This window comes from Echeneis naucrates, chromosome 15 (assembly GCF_900963305.1).
Source record: "Echeneis naucrates chromosome 15, fEcheNa1.1, whole genome shotgun sequence".
NCBI lineage: Eukaryota > Metazoa > Chordata > Actinopteri > Carangiformes > Echeneidae > Echeneis > Echeneis naucrates.
In genome coordinates this window covers 87,215-105,191 of record NC_042525.1, presented here as the reverse complement: position 1 = coordinate 105,191, position 17,977 = coordinate 87,215, and the positions used below count along the sequence as shown (strand labels likewise).

The following is a 17,977-nucleotide window of genomic DNA, read 5'->3' as shown; positions in this document are numbered from 1 at the left end:
ATGAAATTATACTGAGTGTTTTTGTTCATAAAAACCACAAATACAAATCAAACACAAATATTGTAGCCACATTCACCAACTCAGTTTTTGAGTGTTTTGGTGGGAAACCCAACTTTTCTAGTAATTTCAACAATTTTCAGTTGTTTGTTTATGACTCCCCAAATTCCTGAGAAAACCGTTCTGATTTTTAAGTTCTTTTTGTTTATGTAGAGCTCATTGAACTGGATCCCTGAGTCAAATTTCTAATAAATCCAATGCTGTGAGAGGCTGACCTTTTTCAAATTCGCTGTCTTGCTTTAAGTTTAGCGTCCCCATGTGGCCAATTCTTCTCAGACCTTCATGGGTTTGTAGGGGACGCCATTTTTCATGGTTTAACTTTATGCCCCATAACGGGTCCTTCAACAGATGAGTTTAATTTTGGCTTTAAACTGTTCACAATCAGCACAATAAGAGATTAGATTTTTTTTTTTGACAAAATAATTTGACCTTTCACCTGCATCACTCAGCCACAGCTAGTTTGCTCAGTTATTTTAGAAATGGTTTAATGAAAACCATCATTGTCTGAAAAGAGAGCACCCTAATTACAGGCCTGAGGCTATGCAGCATCAGGACAGAGACTAGCCTAAGTTCTTCATAACCTTCATCATCGCACCCTCTTCATCATGGACTCTACTAAATTGTCATGTAAATGGACATAAACCATGTAAACAAACTTTAACTCAGGATTTGAAAGCTGATAAAATAATCCAGGCACAGACCCGGTGAAGAAACAACAGGAAAAAGCCTGCATTCAAAATATACTGCAGCAAACAGTCATGATGCTACATGTGGTGTATCTTTGATTGGAGTTGGTCGGGATTCAGAAAAGAACACAACAATTTTTTTTTTATTCCAGCCTTTCAAAGAAAATACCGTTGGCTTCATTCTTAAACTTCGTGGCAGGAAACCTTAATCCTAATCCATGTGACAGAAACCTCGGACTTCCCTTTTCCAACAGCAGGTGGAACCTGAAAACTAACAGCAGAAAAGCCAATGACATTCATATACTATAAAATACTAAATTGCACTTTCTGTTTGGCAGTTTGATTGTAGCAGTTTGTAAATGAAGGCAGAGCAGGAAAAGAACAGTGTTTGCGTATTAAGTATAAATGTAAAAAAAAAACAACAAAAAAAAAACAAACAAACAAAAAAAAACCCAAACAAACAGAAGTCAAAATAAATCAAAAATAGATGACAGTAGTTCCAAACACGAAGTCATTGAGTTTGCGGCTAATTTTATTGTCAGAAAACCAAACAGCCAGCTGGAAGTGTCCTCAGGACGTAGCTGTGTGGTCCGCCTCTGAGCCGCAGAGTGATCCGTCTGTCCGACAGACGATCTCTGATCCTCCATCAGCCGAACCACCGAGCGGAGCTCCGCCAACCGACCGAAACCCCGCTAATCAGCCTCTGGATCCCGGCACACACCGGAGGAATGTGACCGGAGCACTGCGATGAAGTAGCGCCGAGAAAAGACCGGGTCCCGGCAAAAAGCGAAGCCAGAGGAAGGAGCAGGTAAATCCGGATCGATCCCTAAACTTCGCTCCCTGCCTACGGGGGACGACTTTCGGGCTGCGTCTAAATGCTGGACCGAACGCAATTGTTCGTGTTTACGATTTGAAAATTGACGTTGAGGTTCTATCCTGGCTGTTTGTCTATTCTTAAATCAGGTTGTGTGTGTTTATCTTAGGCAGCAGTGTGTGTTTGGTTCCTGAACACAAATCAACCCAACCTGTCGAGAACACGGTGAACAGATTTGTGTGTCCGTTGGGGCCAGAGAATAGACACGACCTTCTGGCTGCTGTCGTGGAAAAGTTTGTTTCAGCTTCGCTGCTGCGCGAAGTTTGTCGGTTTTAGTCGGTTTTAGTCTAAATATCTCAGTCTCACTGCCCCCCGGGCCTCCTGGGGCAGTTTCCTGGGATATTTTCAGCAGTTTGGACAGATTTTCTGTTCAGTGTTTGTTAGCCACATTCCTCAGATAGCTAACTGCTGCTGGTCGTTGCGGAGCAGCGCAGTTAACCCGTTTAGCTTTCTGATCAATAATCAGAAATCAAACCTCCAATCGATCCCCGAAGACAACTTCATGTTCACACTTCAGATTGTGTTTCTGTGCAGGTATAGGGAGTTTATCATGAGCCCAGTTCACCCAGTGTTGGTTTGTAATCAAATTAACCAACAAACCTCAGCTAACTAAGTTAAACAGACCGGAGATAACAAACTTCAACCAACTGACACTAACTAGCACACCTAAGATAACAAAATTCCACCAACTGATCTGAGCTCAGGTATTTGAACTAAACCAACTAACCTCAACCTGTTGACCGGTGGTGAAGGAACCTGCACTTAACTTGTCATCCTATTTAATTAATGATTGTTATACTTCATTAACAGACGAACATCTATTAAAATACAATCTAGTGCAGTTAAGAATTGCTCATTGGTTTATGAATGGAATATTTCTCATTAGTGTTAAAGGATAGCTCAGATGTGTGGCCCGCACAATCGCTACTTCTGGCCCATGACGTCGAGTTAAAACTGTACTGTTTTACTTATGACGCTAAAGATTAGCCTCATAAGGCAAAGGCTCACCCTTTAACGATCATCTGGGTTAAATATACAAGTAAAATAATCGAAATCGGCTATTATTTTTGAAATGCTTGCGTGGTGCCAGTACGCTTGATTGAAAGTAATTGCCCACACCTGGTGTAGCTCCTCAGTTGTGAAGATTTGCTGCTTTTGTTTTTATGTTTATATAATTTAAAAAATTTTAATTAATGTGCCAAAGGCTGTTGTCCAGGTATCACCTTTGAAATGAGTTACTATTCACAGTTTTTTACAAAGAAATCACCAGATGTATGTATGATAAAATGGGTGTGAGTACTAAATAGAATAGTTAAGTAACTAAATTTGAACTTATCATGGCCAGCGCAGCACCTGAGCCACTGACAGCATGCAGACATACGAGACACTACACTTGTGCAGGATCTTGTTTGGGAGCATATCTTTGAATTGACTGCCTACCATTGTTGGAGTGGTAGGCTCAGCTTTTTGTAGGCTATGCTAACTGTAGTTTCTAACATGACCCCCAAGTTCACAGGTTGACCTTGGTTCAGTTTAGGGTATCTCTATGTTATGTTAGATTCAATGGTATTTTACTTTTGTTGTTGTTTTCAGTCAGTGGGCAGTGTTGTTGTAGTGCTGCTGACTGAGGTTAAACCCATGTCTTCTGGCTTTGTTTTTGACTAATCAATAACTGATAGTGAGAATCCTAAAGAGTTTTCTGTCAGCTGATCAGTCTATTCAAACATCTCGTCATCCTTCCAAAGACCGTAAATTTGAAATGACATCATTCAGCTCTCAGACATGAGAAGATGCTGCAGTTTCATGTTGTCATAGATCGAGAAGTTTATTTGTGAAGAATTATCAATAATTTGACAAATTCACTCAAACAGCTGAGAATTCTTTGGTGTCAGTCCAGTATTTTGTTTCTTTATAAACTTTGATATGAACAGACAAAGATATGAGTCATCAGTTCAGTTCTTGTTCTTTTAGTCCATACATTAAATGACCTGTCAGTCAAAGATCCACATCTTCACCCCGGCTCTGTTTGTAGATGGTGGAGGCGGAGCCACTGCTCTTGGTTTTTACATTCCTTTCACTTGAGGTCAAAGTTCACTTTTTAGTTGATAGTATTTTACAGACATGAGGTCAGTTTTGTGTTGTCCAGGCCGTAATTATACAGAAGCAGGTCTCCTATCAGCTGGGATTCCAGGGAAATTCAGAGCAGCTAAGAGAAACCTGGAGAGGAACAGCATTCATGAAGGAGGTGAGGATGGAGATTTCTGGACATTCTGAACCTGATCCTGAGTCTGGATCAGAAGTTAAAATCAAGTTTCCCCTCAAGCTCTATGTGTCTGTTCAGTGATAAAATAGTCTGTTTTTACTCCAGATTTAAAACAGATAATTCATTATAGAAGATGGTTTAGTCAAAGATCAGATTTTTCTTTTTCTTTCACTTATTTTCTTTCCTGCCCTCCCCCCTCTACCTCCTCTCGGTTTTCCCTCCCTAGGGAGTGTTTCCAGTCCTGGAGTCTGAGCTCTGGGATCTCTCTCTTTCCTCTGCTCTATTTCTATCCCCCTCTCCCTTTCTTCCCCTTAGCGTCTTTTCTTCCCTCCTCCACCTCTCCCTGTCTTGGAGTGTGTTTCCAGTCCTGGAACTGGGATCAGATTACTCAGAGTCTCCTGGCTCTCTGGCGAGGTGGCAGTGGAGGAGGGAGGTAAGGAGGAGGGAAGAAGGGAAAGAGATCAGGTTTCACATCTCCAGCACTCTCCTATGTCTGCCCCCCTCCTTCTCCCCCAGCTGCCTGGAGACAGAGTGGCTGAGCCAGAGAGGAAAACATGCAATCCACCCCTCTCTTCCCCTTCTCTCCCCCACCCCCTCCTCCTCCGCCATACGTCCACCCTCTCTGCAGCAGCACAGCTGATAAATAAAGGCAGTAAATGGGAGCTGAACACAGAGGGATGATTCTTCACCTCCTCCACCCCCTCCATCCCTGCAGATATTTTATGTCCACCACCATGTTTTTGTAGTCCTGGATGTGTGGGAAAGGTGGAACTGCTGCAGATTCCTGAGCCAGTCCTGGATCAGAAATCTGTCTAGCATGTTTGAAATGAGGAAGCTGACTGACCTCTTTTTCATCATCTTTCTGTTGAGATTGAGGACTAACAACTTAAAGGAGTGATGTCATTACACACTCAGTTAGTCGCTGTCCTAACTGATGAATGTGTGGCCTCTACTCTCTTGAGTCTGTGTGAGATATTGGGATCAGTGATAGTGTTTAACTCAGAGGAAGGTGGAGCCACAGTGTCTTTGCTCTCACAGCACCTGGACGTGTGTGTGTGTGTGTGTGTGTGTGTGTGTGTGTGTGTGTGTGTGTGTGTGTGTGTGTGTGTGTGTGTGTGTGTGTGTGTGTGTGTGTGTGTGTGTGTGTGTGGTTTCAGAGGGAGAAGGGCGTGTTTTCATCAATGATCAGAGCCAATAAATACCAAGGTCTGCTGCAGAGTCATGTGACCTGACCTGGTCTGGAAGCTGATTGTGGCCTTCCAGTCTCTTGCTCTCTGTCAGCCTAAACAATATACGTGGTGGTTGTGTCATTAGTATTGCTGCTAGTACTGAATATTAGTAGAACTACTAGCAAGAGCGGTAGTAGTATTATCAGTATTGTTATTGAGATGATTGAATAATCATTCAGCTGATTTAATGATTCTACTCTGTGACAATTCCATTAGCTTAACCTGTTTCAACATTACTCAACAGTTAATCAGATGAATTGATTTGTTAATGTAGATTCATTGAACAAATACTACATGTGTAGTAGTTGTAGAAGTTTGACCTGTCAGTTTTTGAACCGCTGCTCAATATTTTCTTTGTAGCTCCTGTTGGACATGGCTCAGTTTTTGTTCTGCTTACCTGAAGGTCAAAGCAGCCTCCAAGTTGTCCAGTGGCTCCTGTTCTCCATTAATGGTATTGATCTCTGCTTTAAATACAAGCCGCCTGTCCATATGAATAATTCAGGCGCTCACGGACAGAAAGCATCTATGATTCAAACAGGAAGTGGGGTTGAGCGCTGTCCTCTTTGACTTGCTCATGAAATGAGATGATTAGGTTGTGTGTGTGATTTCGTGTGGTCACATGACAGCAGCAAGGAGGGTGACGCTCTTCAAGTGTGCAAACATCATAAGCTCATTTTAGCTAACGATACTTGTCTCCTTATCTGCAAAAGCTGAGTGTAGGTAACATTCCAAATTATTAGGAACATTGAACCTGAACCTGGAACCAGTCAAGAGATGATCCCTTCGAAGATGTCCTGAGGTACAGTTCTTCATTTTTCCTTCGAGGAGTTGCCCTCTTCAATCAGTAATCCTCCTGACCCTACGAGCCTGACCCCTCCTGTCAGATCACCTCAAACAGAGAGTGATGATGCGCAGAGGTCCTTTTAATCTTGGAGCTGATTTTCTGACTGTTCAGCTGTTGATCAGTCGATCCGTGTATATTCGCTCTCAGCTGCCAAGTTGGAAAATTCTCTCAGTTTTCTCTTAATCCAGTTATAGATGCCCAGACAGCTGGCAGCTGGATGTTGTTGGAACAACAGTGATGTCTCAAATCATTGTTCTGCCCATGTTACTCATTGTAAACAGAACAGTTTGTAAGATTAATTACACATGTAGATGTGTTATACCCAAGGTGTCTCTGTTAATCAGGGTCTGTCTGTGTTGACTGGTGCTTTTAAGGGGATGAGGTTTTTAGACCACGATGGACTTTTGCAGTAAGTGGTTTTGTAGTCTTAACAGCCCTGCAGACTGGAGCCAGAGGAAATATCAGACCAGGCAGTACACAAACCCATCACTGAGTTTTCCTTCTCCACCCAGAGTACTGTGAATACAGCATAGACGCCTCCCCACCTCATTTCTGGTATTCCATTTGAATTAGTTCTTGCTGCTGCTGGACTGATGGTATTAGACTGTGTTGCCAGCCTTTACATGCATCCTCCTCTTCTTCTCTTCCACTGTTGGTTTTGTAAAAACTGGTAGCTTTAGCCACTGCCATCAAGATCGCAATGCAAGACTTCTGCTTCTCCATCCAACCTGTTGTGTACCCTAGGCGTCTTACACAGGCTGCAGGGACTGTTCTCTGTGAGGTCCTGTCAGGAAAACTGCAAAATTATGCAAATTTTCAGATGTTTTCTGGCAACACGATGCTGTTATTAGATCAAAAACAAGAAGAAAATATTCCCCTCATTATATGTAGGACTCTGCTGCTCTGTTTATATATGTATCAGACTCATACCTGTGGGGACCGGTTTCTCTGCTTTTTCTCAGTGTGTGTCCTCATAGCTTCAGGTTGTTCGGCACAGCAGTTTCTATCTGTCATCACTAACCCTAACCCTTCTGTATGATTATTTATATTACAAAAGCTTCTCTTCTTTCTCAGATTCGTGCAAATGACATTGGTCTAAAGTGACCAGCTTCCTCTACTTCTACATTTCCCATGGAGCTGTGCGCTGACACACACATTGTTCTACCATGGAGCCAAAAGTCAGGTAAGATAACACGCTCACACACACAGATTGACCTCACTCTTGTGATGACCACTGATGGTACCACAGGTGTCAATCAAAACTTGATTATTCACCCCCCAAACCTACCCCTCCTCCTCCAGTTCTTTGAGCACATTAACCTTTAACTCTGGAGCTGAATGCATTGCTGCCCAATGGAGCCTTTTTGGCTTTTAGTGGGATCATTTGAGTTGTCATCTAGTTTGATTCATGGCAGGAAGACCTGATTACACAGCTTGTGAGAGTGAGAGTGTCATTTTCAGCCTTATTTACCGGATTAGTTAATTTATAAGTTTTACTATCAAATTTGTTTTGCAAAATTCACCTTTGTTTAATTTAAATCTAAAGTTTAAAGAAAAGTTTATCGTTGATTAATGTTCTTAGGGTCTGAAGTTATTAATTGTTAATTAGATTTGAGACCTGGTCTCTCAGCTGTGAACTTGGGTTCTCCATAAAAATTTTTTTGGACGAGGTCAACTGCTGCCTTTGTTTCAGACCTAACAGCCGTCTGCAGCAAAATCACTCCCATATGTCCCTGTGTAGCGCCGCCCCTGCAGCCCCACCCCCGCCCACCCAGCACGCTGCGCTTTCTCACTGCAGCCTGGACCATATCAGACTGACGTCTGTGCATGTGCGTGCATGCGCACGTGTGTTTCTGTGTGTGAGTGTGAGTGATGTTCCTGGCAGGGGCAGCTAACTGGTTTAAAAGGGTGAACTCTTCCTCCTCCTTCTCCACTGTTTGCTCCTCTCAGAGATTTATGATGGTGATGCTATTTTATGATCTGGCTGCATTTGTTTTATGACTCAGCAGGAAGACAGAGGCGACAGTGTGTCTGTGATGGATGGACACGTTTCCATGGTGATGAGGTAAAAACAGACTAATTTGTGACCAGGGTTGATTAGGACACACGCAGTCAGAGAGAGGGAGTTTGAGAGAGAGTCATGTTCATCTTCAGCTACTGATGATGTAAACAGCTGATTCTGATTGTCATGACGTCACATTTGGGATGTACACCCTGATGCTGAATCTGCTGCTGTAACGCAATCATACAGTCTGCACATCTTCTGCTGGCCCTTAATTACATTACACTGCTGTACACTTTGCCTTACACACAAAAAACATGAGCCTGAGTGTGTGCTCACATCCTGCCAAGCTTGGGAGTTCAATTCCCTCTGAGGTCACTGGACTAAACCAGTGTAAATGAAATCAATGATGATATTAAACTTATTTTGATGTTCACCCTTAGGGTTAGGGTTAGGGTCACTCTTTAAATGTCAGAGTGAAACAGGTTTCGGATTCAGATAAGTGTTTCTAATCAATTTCTGTATTGATGAGTAAATTGATGGGGAACAGGCTTGAGGTTTGTTCAGCAGCTGTAAATGAAACAGGTGACCTAATAGTATCTACCTAGTATCTGGTGGCCTGGCCTAATTGAACAGACATTCAGTTCTTCGTTCAGTCGTTCTGACCGTGTCATTGAACTGTGGAGGAAAAACATTTGAAACAAATGTGGGGATGTTGATGAAGATGAGGAAGATAAACCAGAGGAAGAGGCCTGCAGCTCCGTTCACAGTAGCTCAGGGAATTCTGGGTATTCTTATGCTAATCCAGGTTGAGGCACAGAGCAATGGAGCAGACAATGACTGTGGAGCCAGAGAGTCTAGGCTGCAGTCTCCCAGGCCCTGAGAGGGAGGCTGCACCCAGAGGCCCACCTGCAAGGAGGGGCCCCTGGAGGGGACCGGGACTTGGGCCAAGATGGAGGGAGGGGCTGAGAGGTGGGGGGGTGAAATGATAGAAGGAGGCCCTCATCGATCCTCCTTAGGTGGTAATCAGTACTTGTCAGCCCTATATCAGCCCATCATCAGTCCATCAGGTCCTCATCAGTCTTATGACGCAGGTCAGACACTAAAACACGAAGACATCACCTTGAGTTATTCCAAGTTAGGAGGATGAGGGTTAGGTTTTTGTTGACTGGTTCTCACAGATGCGGAAAATGGTAAACATATATGTGTATTTGTTGTGTTTTTAAAGGGAAGTGCATGTGTTGGGTGATTTAGGAAGGGTGGAGGAGGAAAGAGGAGGGAGCTTCCTATGATAAGGCTCCTTCCTGAACCTGCCTGGTCTTGCCCTGGATGAGTCGTTCTGTCTTATCTGCTGCTGCGGCCGTTGTTGTTGTGGTCTCTAAATGGAGCAAGGTGAAGATTTTCCCAGTCCCTTAATACTGAAACACACACTCAGGAAAGTGTGTGCTGCTGAAAAGACATACTGGTGTAACAACAGTGTTTAGTCTAAACAGTGGTTTAGACGAATCCCCTGTGTTGTGCAGTGGATCAGGAACAGGGGTCTATTTGTGTTGGGGCCAATGATGAGATCTGGGTTAAGAGCAGGATGGTACCAGCGTGATGGCCTTCACTAGATTTTAACCTCTATCTCTTCCTCTAGGTTCTGGACTGTCAGACCCAGTGAGACACCGGAGGACCTGATATTGTGATATCACCAGAACCAGAACCCCATCCCTTCTGTCTGCCCTCCAGTTGATCACCCTGCTCCCCGAGGCCCCTTAGACATACTCTGGTTCCTGTGGATTGAGTTTCATCAGGACTAGGGAGACCAGCTGAACATAAAATCACAGACTAAAACGTGAACATTCTGGGATCGGGTCTGGTCTCACACTAACGCGGCTGCAGGATGGCAGGTCTACTGCTGTGTTTGGCTTTTATGGCTGCTGTGCTCCTGCTGACCCCTGACGTTGAAGGTAAGATGGTGTCAGGCCCTGGTCCTATAAAAATTAGTGTGATTCTCTGGTCCTGGTCCTGTATTTTCAAATTTCAGTTTCTAGTCCTTGTCCTGTAAGGTCTTATTCAAACCAACTGAGTCTGGTTACACTCAGGGAAAACTTGTCAGTGTTAATTAATATGTAACTTAAGGCTGCTGATTAATGAGCTCTCCAAGCTGTTGACAAAGATTGTATAAAGGTGAAGACACATTACTCTGTAGTGTTTTTGTAGTTCAAAAGTGGAGTTGCTGATCAGTTTATCACAGAGACCAATTATCAGATCGATATCTGGTTCTGGATCAGAATTGCAGGATCTGGATCTGTTCACTGTGTTCCAATAATCAATATCAATCAATAATAAATACTTGAGCTCTCGTTAAATCTTAAGGGCAAAATTAATTAATAGTTGTTAACCCTAACCATTCAAATGACACAAGTTGATTTAACACCAAACCCAACATGCAGTTGAATTCCAGTCTTCAGACTCAGACAGATGATGTCACTGTTATTGAGTCACATTTTGCTGACCTCATGTGCGTTCTCGGATAGTAGAATGTGGGACAACTGGCCTTAAAAGAACATTCTACAACTATGTCATGTTGCCACATATTCAACTCCCTCTGAGAATTATGACCCGGATGACCTGTTTTAATGTGTATTTGATCTTAGTGGAGGGGATGGAATCATTATCAGCGTTAAAAGATTGTGTTTTCAATCTGGGGTTAGGGTCTCAGGTTTCTTTGTTGTGCACTAAAAGGTTGAAATAGAAGATGAAGTGATAAGGTTAGGTCACCTTCTGACAATCCAATCACACAGCAGGATAAGACAGGGCGGAGTTGAGTTGAGTGAGTCACACTTAAGTGTCAGACGCACACGCCCTAACTTTAATAAAGTTTCTATAAGTAAACAGCTTCTGCTCAAGACACAAGTGCCTTATGTCAAAGAACATCACATTAAGTGACAAAAGCTGAGACGCGTAATGAAAAGCTTCAGTGATAAAGAGGTGGGAACAGCAGCTGTGTGGGATTTAATGGACCAATTGAATGATTTGAATAAATGTCTTCGGCTCTTTCCCATGATGATCTGCGTGTAGAGGTGGTGAGGTAAGTGCAGAACAAAAGAGGGACAGGTGACTGGTTTTATCTGATGTTGAGCTGTCATGATGATGGATGACCAGGTGAGTGATGGTGTGTAGCTGCTGGATTTATGGTCTGGAGGTTGGCGAGGAGACTCCCTGAAAGACCAGATTTGAGCTCCAGCAGTTGAGTCCTGATCAGTCTTTCTTTGATTTTCTGCCTTGCCTTCTATCTCCATTATGTCCTATTTCCTCTCTCCTCTTTGCTATCTCGTCTCTTCTCTGTCCCATTTCCTCCATCCTCGCCACTCTCCTTTCAGGAAGCTGTTGAACTGATTGCTGCTGCTCTTGCTTCCTCTCTGCACATTTACCATTTCCTGTATGGCACTGTACAAGCTGTCAGTGGCGCTAAATGCTCCAAACAGCCATTGTTCTCCGGAAATATCCTTGAGTCCCTGAGGAGATGCATCCTGTGAAGGAAAGCTCATTTACCCTCAGTCCGGACTGATACTGAGTGAATCTGCAGGCAGCCGTGCCCAACACACTACTATGGACTTTGTTATTCAGCATTCATTTCTGCTAATTATTTTTCTCAGTCTATTGATAAAGTGACTAATCATTGTAGGTTGTCAGGTTGAGGTTCAGACTCACAGCCAGGTGGTCAGACCTCCCCAAACGGAGCCCCCAGATGTCTAGAATTGTCACATAATTTATTGGAAAGAAAACACAGAATGGAGCAGATCCAATGTCTTTATTTCATTCATCTTCTCTTCGCGCTCTCACCTGGAGACGATGTTCTCCCTCTTTACAATCCCACTTCTCACTCGTTCTTTCTTTCTTGGCCTCCATCCTCTGTCTCCATGGAGGGAGAGGGGAGGGATCTTTGCCCTCTTGGGTTCCACGGTGGTTAACAGCTGATCTGCTGCTGATGATGATCGAGGAGACCCTGCCACTTTAAGAGCACTCTGCAAATCTCATTACCCAGCATGCTCTTTGCCAGACCTCAGTCTCCGCTCTGACTGCCATACAATTAAGCACACATGTACATGGACAGACAGAGCAGAATCTTAGAACACCCCCATTCCTCATTTACTTCTTCCTCATAATAGTCAGAAATAAAGCAACAGACAATTAGAGCTTTTGACTGAACGGCTGTTGACATAGTGGGTGACAATTGATTTATGCATTCATGTATTTTTTTTGCGTGTATAGTCAATTTGTGTATCTCCTTCCAGCTGCAGGTCAGAACCCAGACCATGTTCTGCAGGGGACAGGTGTGAAACAAGAGGCTCGACGGCCTGATGATGACTCAACCATTGCACCAGAGGACGCAGCCCGATTCCTTAGCTGCTACTGCTCCGGACATTGTCCTGAAGACGCAACGAACAACACCTGCCAGTGAGTAGAGATGAGACTACAGACTAACCCCTAACCCAACCTCAGTCACTTGGCTGACTGCAAGACTGCCTCAATCTAACCATAACCACGCTGAAACAGCCTCAGAGGGAAGACCGACTGCATCTGTATTTGGTGGATGTGAAAAAGGAGTGAACATGAACATAGAGTGAAAGAGGAAGTTGGGAATAATGTCTCTTTCATCAAAGTGACTGTGTGTGTGTGTGTGTGTGTGTGTGTGTGTGTCAGGACCAATGGTCAGTGCTTCGCCATCATTGAGGAGGACGAGCATGGAGAGGCCATCCTCACCTCAGGCTGTATGAAGTATGAAGGCTCACACTTCCAGTGCAAGGTACACAAACTCAGACAAACAGCCACACACAAAGCAATATGTCTTAAGTGTCATGGTTAAGCTCTAACCCTCCTGGCTCAACTTCTTTTCACATCTGCTCCAGAAACAGGACATCCGTTGTTTGATTTATTGTATGTTTTGATTTAAAGGACTCTCCCAAAGCTCAGACCAGGAGGACAATTGAGTGCTGCAACACTGACTTCTGCAACAGAGACCTACAACCTACCCTCCCCCCTCAGGCTCCTTCTGGTAACCTTGATCCTTATTCAGTTATTTATCTGATGACCCTCAGCCCACCATAATCACACTTTTTTTCTTCCCTGGATGTTTCCAGAAGGCAGCCCCCACTGGCTGGCCTTCCTCATCTCCATGATGGTGTGCTGCTGCACTCTGATCTGTATCACCGTGGTCTGCTATTACAAGTAAGATCGCCTGTAAAGAGGCACATGGCCTGAATCTAGGATGTCATGCAAACTGGCAGTTTATTCATATTCAGTAGGTTTACTGCTGTCATGTTCAATTCAATGAATGTGTTATTTTAAAGTTAGGAATATAAATCTGTGTGTGTGTCAGGTATAAATGGCAGGCTGAGCGACAGCGGTATCACAAAGACTTGGAACAGGAAGTCTTCATCCCTGCTGGAGAATCCCTCAAAGATCTTATTCACCAATCACAGAGCTCTGGCAGTGGCTCTGGCCTCCCCCTGCTGGTAGGAACACACACACAGAGGATACAGACAGAAAATTGTGACCTCTTGACCTACATGTCTCTGAATAAATGACATCTGGCTAAGAAAATGAAGAGTGTGAAGCCTCTTGCCAACTTAAATCTCTTCCAGGTTCAGCGAACCATCGCCAAGCAGATCCAGATGGTACGTCAGATTGGTAAAGGCCGTTATGGTGAGGTGTGGCTGGGCCGCTGGAGGGGAGAGAAGGTGGCCGTCAAAGTTTTCTTCACCCGAGAGGAAGCGAGCTGGTTCAGAGAAACAGAGATATACCAGACAGTGCTAATGAGACACGAGAACATCTTGGGTATGTCATGCTTTTCATTCAGACCGATCCATATCTGAACAGTGCCTTTCAGCTCACATCTGTCTCCATGTCTGACACTCCTCCCCCCCTGAAATTGTTAATCCAGTCAGTTCCTTACATTGTGTGTTAATTGGCTGGATGATTTAAAGAGACAGTAAATGCTCAGACTCCCTTCTTCTGCCATCTAACAGAGTTGATAAAGGAAATGCTTTAGAAACAGATATCAACAGTAGGGCCAACATTATTCTTCTTCTATTGCTTCAGCTACATCACCTACATCCCACCTGTCAATCACTCCTTCCCTCCCCCCTTAGGCTTCATTGCAGCTGACATTAAAGGCACAGGTGCCTTCACCCAGCTCTTCCTCATCACTGACCACCATGAGAACGGCTCTCTGTATGACTACCTGAAGCTAACCACGCTAGACACCCAGGCTCTCCTCCGATTGGCCTTCTCGGCCGCTTGCGGCCTCTGCCACCTGCACACAGAGATCTATGGTACGCAGGGCAAACCAGCAATCGCCCACCGTGACCTAAAGAGCAAAAACATCTTGATCAAGAAGAATGGCACCTGCTGCATCGCTGACCTTGGCCTTGCTGTCAAGTTCAACAGGTATGCTGATCAAGTTTTGACGTACTGAATGTTGATCTTTGTTCTTTGACCCCCGTGTGTTATGGACTCATTAGTGAGGCTGTAAACAACTGGAATAACATCCACCTTTAATGACAGGTCTGACCCTCAGGATGATAAACCTGGTAATTGCTGTCTGAGAAGTTTGATGGTGCTTGTTCCTAATATTATTTAATGGTCTGAATGACAGTACTCTTTTGTTGCTGTAGTGACACTAATGAGGTGGATGTCCCTCTGAGCACCCGGGTGGGGACGAGGCGCTACATGGCCCCTGAGGTCCTGGATGAAAGTCTCAATAAAAACCATTTCCAGGCCTACATCATGGCTGACATGTACAGTTACGGCCTTGTTATCTGGGAGATGGCACGACGGTGTGTCACTGGAGGTACACACACACTTTCTCTTTTACATAAACTCAGCTTTATCGTCTTGCAGTTTGTTACACTCAAGTCATGATTTGATGTGATGTCAGACACTGGGTGAACAGTTTTCTCACAATTTTATTTTTGCCAAATGATTTTGCAGACAAATATAATTTGAATGATTCGTTTTATTTTAATTGAAAGGACTCTCTACAAAAAAATATCGAGTTTAGGGCAGGGTCCATAAATTACAAAAATTTCTTCTGAGGAAAGCTATGAACTTCATAATGTCCAAATTGTATCCCAGAACTTACCCCTGTCTGTCAAATAAAATCAACACCATACAGTGTTTATCATTCATCATGCTACCTCCCTTCCTTTCCCAACACTATTAACACAACATTGGCATACATTTCAATTCAAAAGATTAGAATCTTTACAAATATTAGAAAACAGGACTATGAATTTGTTCTTATTAATCAAATGAAAAGTCCCTCCATACTCTCCTCACTTTCGACCAAGCGTCTTCTTCAGTCTGCTCACTCTCTTTGGCTCAATTTAAGTGACATGCTGTATAAACTTGATCAGCTGCTCCTAAACCCTATAATTCCACATGTATAAACCCCCCCCCCCATGTGGGTTATTACATGTCCTGTACTATTTATCAGGCATTGATCACAGGTCTGGATGCCACCATCACCTGGTCCGGACTGCCCTTTGGTGATGCCTGTTTTAGGGTTAAAAATGTCCTGTAACTTCTGCCATTTCCCTTCTTCCACTTGAACCAATAACTGATACTGAAGTTTGATGTTGAAGCAAATGAAGCAAATGAACTCTGTAGTAGTCTAAGTAGTCTGAGTAAAAGGCATCACAATAATTTTTCATCTCATCTTATTTGAATTCTCACACATTTTTATACATTTTTTGTTATATTGCAATGCGTCGTTACATCACACAGTTCATCTTTAATATGTAACAGTTGACACAGTTAGAGGCTGAAGTTGAAGTTGAAGCCCTGGTAAACCTCTTCCTTGATCTCTGCTCAGGGATTGTGGAGGACTACCAGCTGCCATACTACGACATGGTGCCCTCTGACCCCTCCTATGAGGACATGCTGGAGATTGTCTGTGTTAAAGGACTTCGACCCACAGTGTCCAATCGCTGGAACAGTGACGAGGTGAGAGCTCCATTTCCTTCCAGTTGTCGGCTCAGCCCTGTGGGAGACGCCGTGTCTTATCTCTATCTGTGTTATGTTTCCACAGTGCCTTCGCGCCATGCTGAAGCTGATGTCAGAGTGCTGGGCTCATAATCCTGCCTCCCGCCTCACCATCCTCAGAGTGAAGAAAACACTCGCCAAGATGGTGGAGTCCCAAGACATCAAGATCTGACGTTAGTCCTCATCCTTGTTACACCATTCCCACCAGTTTCATCTGAGCTCACCCTGACCTGGAATGGACTGGACCAGACAGGACCAGGTCAGGGCTCTGGCTTCTCCAGGCTTGCCTTCACCAAGAGGAGGAGGAGGAGGAGTGGAAGAAAGGAGATTAAAAAAAAAAAAAAAACGATAAAAAAAGGACCCATCTCAGGGCTGAACTGTGCTGCTCCTCTTCCTCCTCCTCCTCCTCCATCAGTCCGTCAGCTGGATTCAAACATGGAGCATTCGTCGTCGTCCTCCTATCTGTGCAGCCAGTTTGACGCTTTCTGTGAAAGCCAAACACAATGAGGAGGAGGAGGAAAAAAGGGGGTGGGCCACTTGATGCTTGTTGTGAAATAACTTTGTTCTCTTTAAAACTCACCACCCTTCCTCCTCCTCCTCCTCCTGTTAAAGTAAAAATGCCAATTGTTGTTTTCTCTTCAGGACTGAGTTCTCCTGCCATATTTAAAAATATCTGCTCTGTAGAGTCATAATCACAGAAATATGGTACTTTAATAAGATGTGAACATCATGTGTAAATAAGTAGATCCGTGGGAGCCACGCCTCCTCGCATCATTCAAAACCACAACACTTCTCTGCAGTGGAGTCCGGACAAGATGGAGTTGCTGCAAAGATGTCTACCGTCCTGTCTGTCTTTGTGTCTGTCTCTCTGACAGGCTGTCTGTCCAACTGTCTCTCTCTGTCTGTCTGACTGACTGTCTTGTCTGTCATGCGATGTGGAAGGAGCTTGTTACATGAGATGGTCAGATTGTTTTATTTATTTCTTTCGTGTCAGTGACAGGAAGTTCCTCACTGAGGTTTCTGCTCCTCTTACTCAATCTTTGTCCTGATTGGTCCAGACTTCTGCCTCTTCTTCCCTCTCATGTGGGCCACAAGACACTGAACAGGCACAATGCACACACGTGCACGACCGTCGGGGGACTGTTTAATGTAACTTCCTTCATTTACTCCAAAATGCAAGTCCCAGTCTTCATTCTTAAATCAAGTGAATTCAGGAAAATATTCTTATTTCATTATGAAATAGTTTTTGACTAAGATTATTTGGGAAGTTGGTGGGATTGAGCTTGGCTTGGCACAAAGACAGCGGAGTTCATAATAATGGTTTAGAAAACAAATGTAAAAATTACTCTCTTTAGGTGATGTGAGGCTAACAGTTTCCACCCAATTCCATTCTTTGTGCCAGCCTAAGCTAACCATATTATTTGTTATACTGAATGAAATAGAAGATTTTGCAGAAACATTGAACTGTTCCATTAAAAGCGTCGGTTTTCCTGCTGACAGCAATGGGATCATGTGCACGTTGGCTGTGTGTCTGTCCATGATGCTTACTGTTCACACAGTAGCTATTTAAAAACAGTAACTTTAGTGTTTTTCTGTGTAATAAATATTCAAGAAACTCCACTATAGAATAATCTGTAATATGTAAATCTTAAATGTTTGTTTGTTGTTTTGTATAGCATCCGGTTTGGTGCCTTATGAGTTTACCAAGGAAAATGAAAACTCTGTATTCAGTCTGTCCAATGTAACGATTTCTCAGTAAATAACCTTATTTTAGTACACAAACTCAGTCTCTTCTCACCTTCAGTCAACGACTCCTCTGGTTGTTAGTGTGCTTCCTTCAGTTTATATTTTTTTCCTGCTTATCATTCGGTCCAAATTCAGTTTTCTTACAACCCTTTTTAAACTGACTGAAATTCATGAAGAATAGTAATATTTATATACTACAGGAGTATCCACTTTATTGGGCCACTGTAATAGAAGGAAAAATG

At 43.5% G+C, this 17,977-nt stretch overlaps 1 protein-coding gene across 4 annotated transcripts; it reads left to right on the top strand.

The window, feature by feature from the left end:
- The first annotated feature begins 1,361 nt into the window (after positions 1-1,361).
- bmpr1aa (bone morphogenetic protein receptor, type IAa) lies at positions 1,362-16,358 on the top strand. 4 transcript variants are annotated; one of them, XM_029520466.1, is made up of 14 exons: positions 1,362-1,551; positions 7,028-7,136; positions 7,963-8,018; positions 9,595-9,907; positions 12,239-12,401; positions 12,648-12,750; positions 12,900-12,999; positions 13,085-13,172; positions 13,324-13,459; positions 13,589-13,781; positions 14,096-14,393; positions 14,621-14,796; positions 15,820-15,950; positions 16,036-16,358. In XM_029520466.1, exons 4-14 carry the CDS (start codon positions 9,841-9,843, stop codon positions 16,159-16,161), a joined length of 1,581 nt encoding a protein of 526 aa, XP_029376326.1. In that variant the 5' UTR covers positions 1,362-1,551; positions 7,028-7,136; positions 7,963-8,018; positions 9,595-9,840; the 3' UTR covers positions 16,162-16,358. The 4 variants fall into 4 exon arrangements, with proteins under 4 accessions (XP_029376326.1, XP_029376325.1, XP_029376327.1 ...); XM_029520465.1 differs by having other exon boundaries at positions 7,960-8,018; XM_029520467.1 differs by lacking the exon at positions 7,963-8,018 and having other exon boundaries at positions 13,088-13,172.
- Positions 16,359-17,977: the final 1,619 nt, after the last annotated feature.

What these genes read in the sequence shown, in the direction of transcription:
- bmpr1aa (XM_029520464.1), top strand. Translation starts at nt 9,841, where the DNA reads ATGGCAGGTCTACTGCTGTGTTTGGCTTTTATGGCTGCTGTGCTCCTG. An exon ending in CCCCCCTCAGGCTCCTTCTG is followed by an intron (nt 13,000 to 13,084) that starts GTAACCTTGATC and finishes GGATGTTTCCAG; the next exon opens with AAGGCAGCCCCCACTGGCTG. An exon ending in GAGACACGAGAACATCTTGG is followed by an intron (nt 13,782 to 14,095) that starts GTATGTCATGCT and finishes CTCCCCCCTTAG; the next exon opens with GCTTCATTGCAGCTGACATT.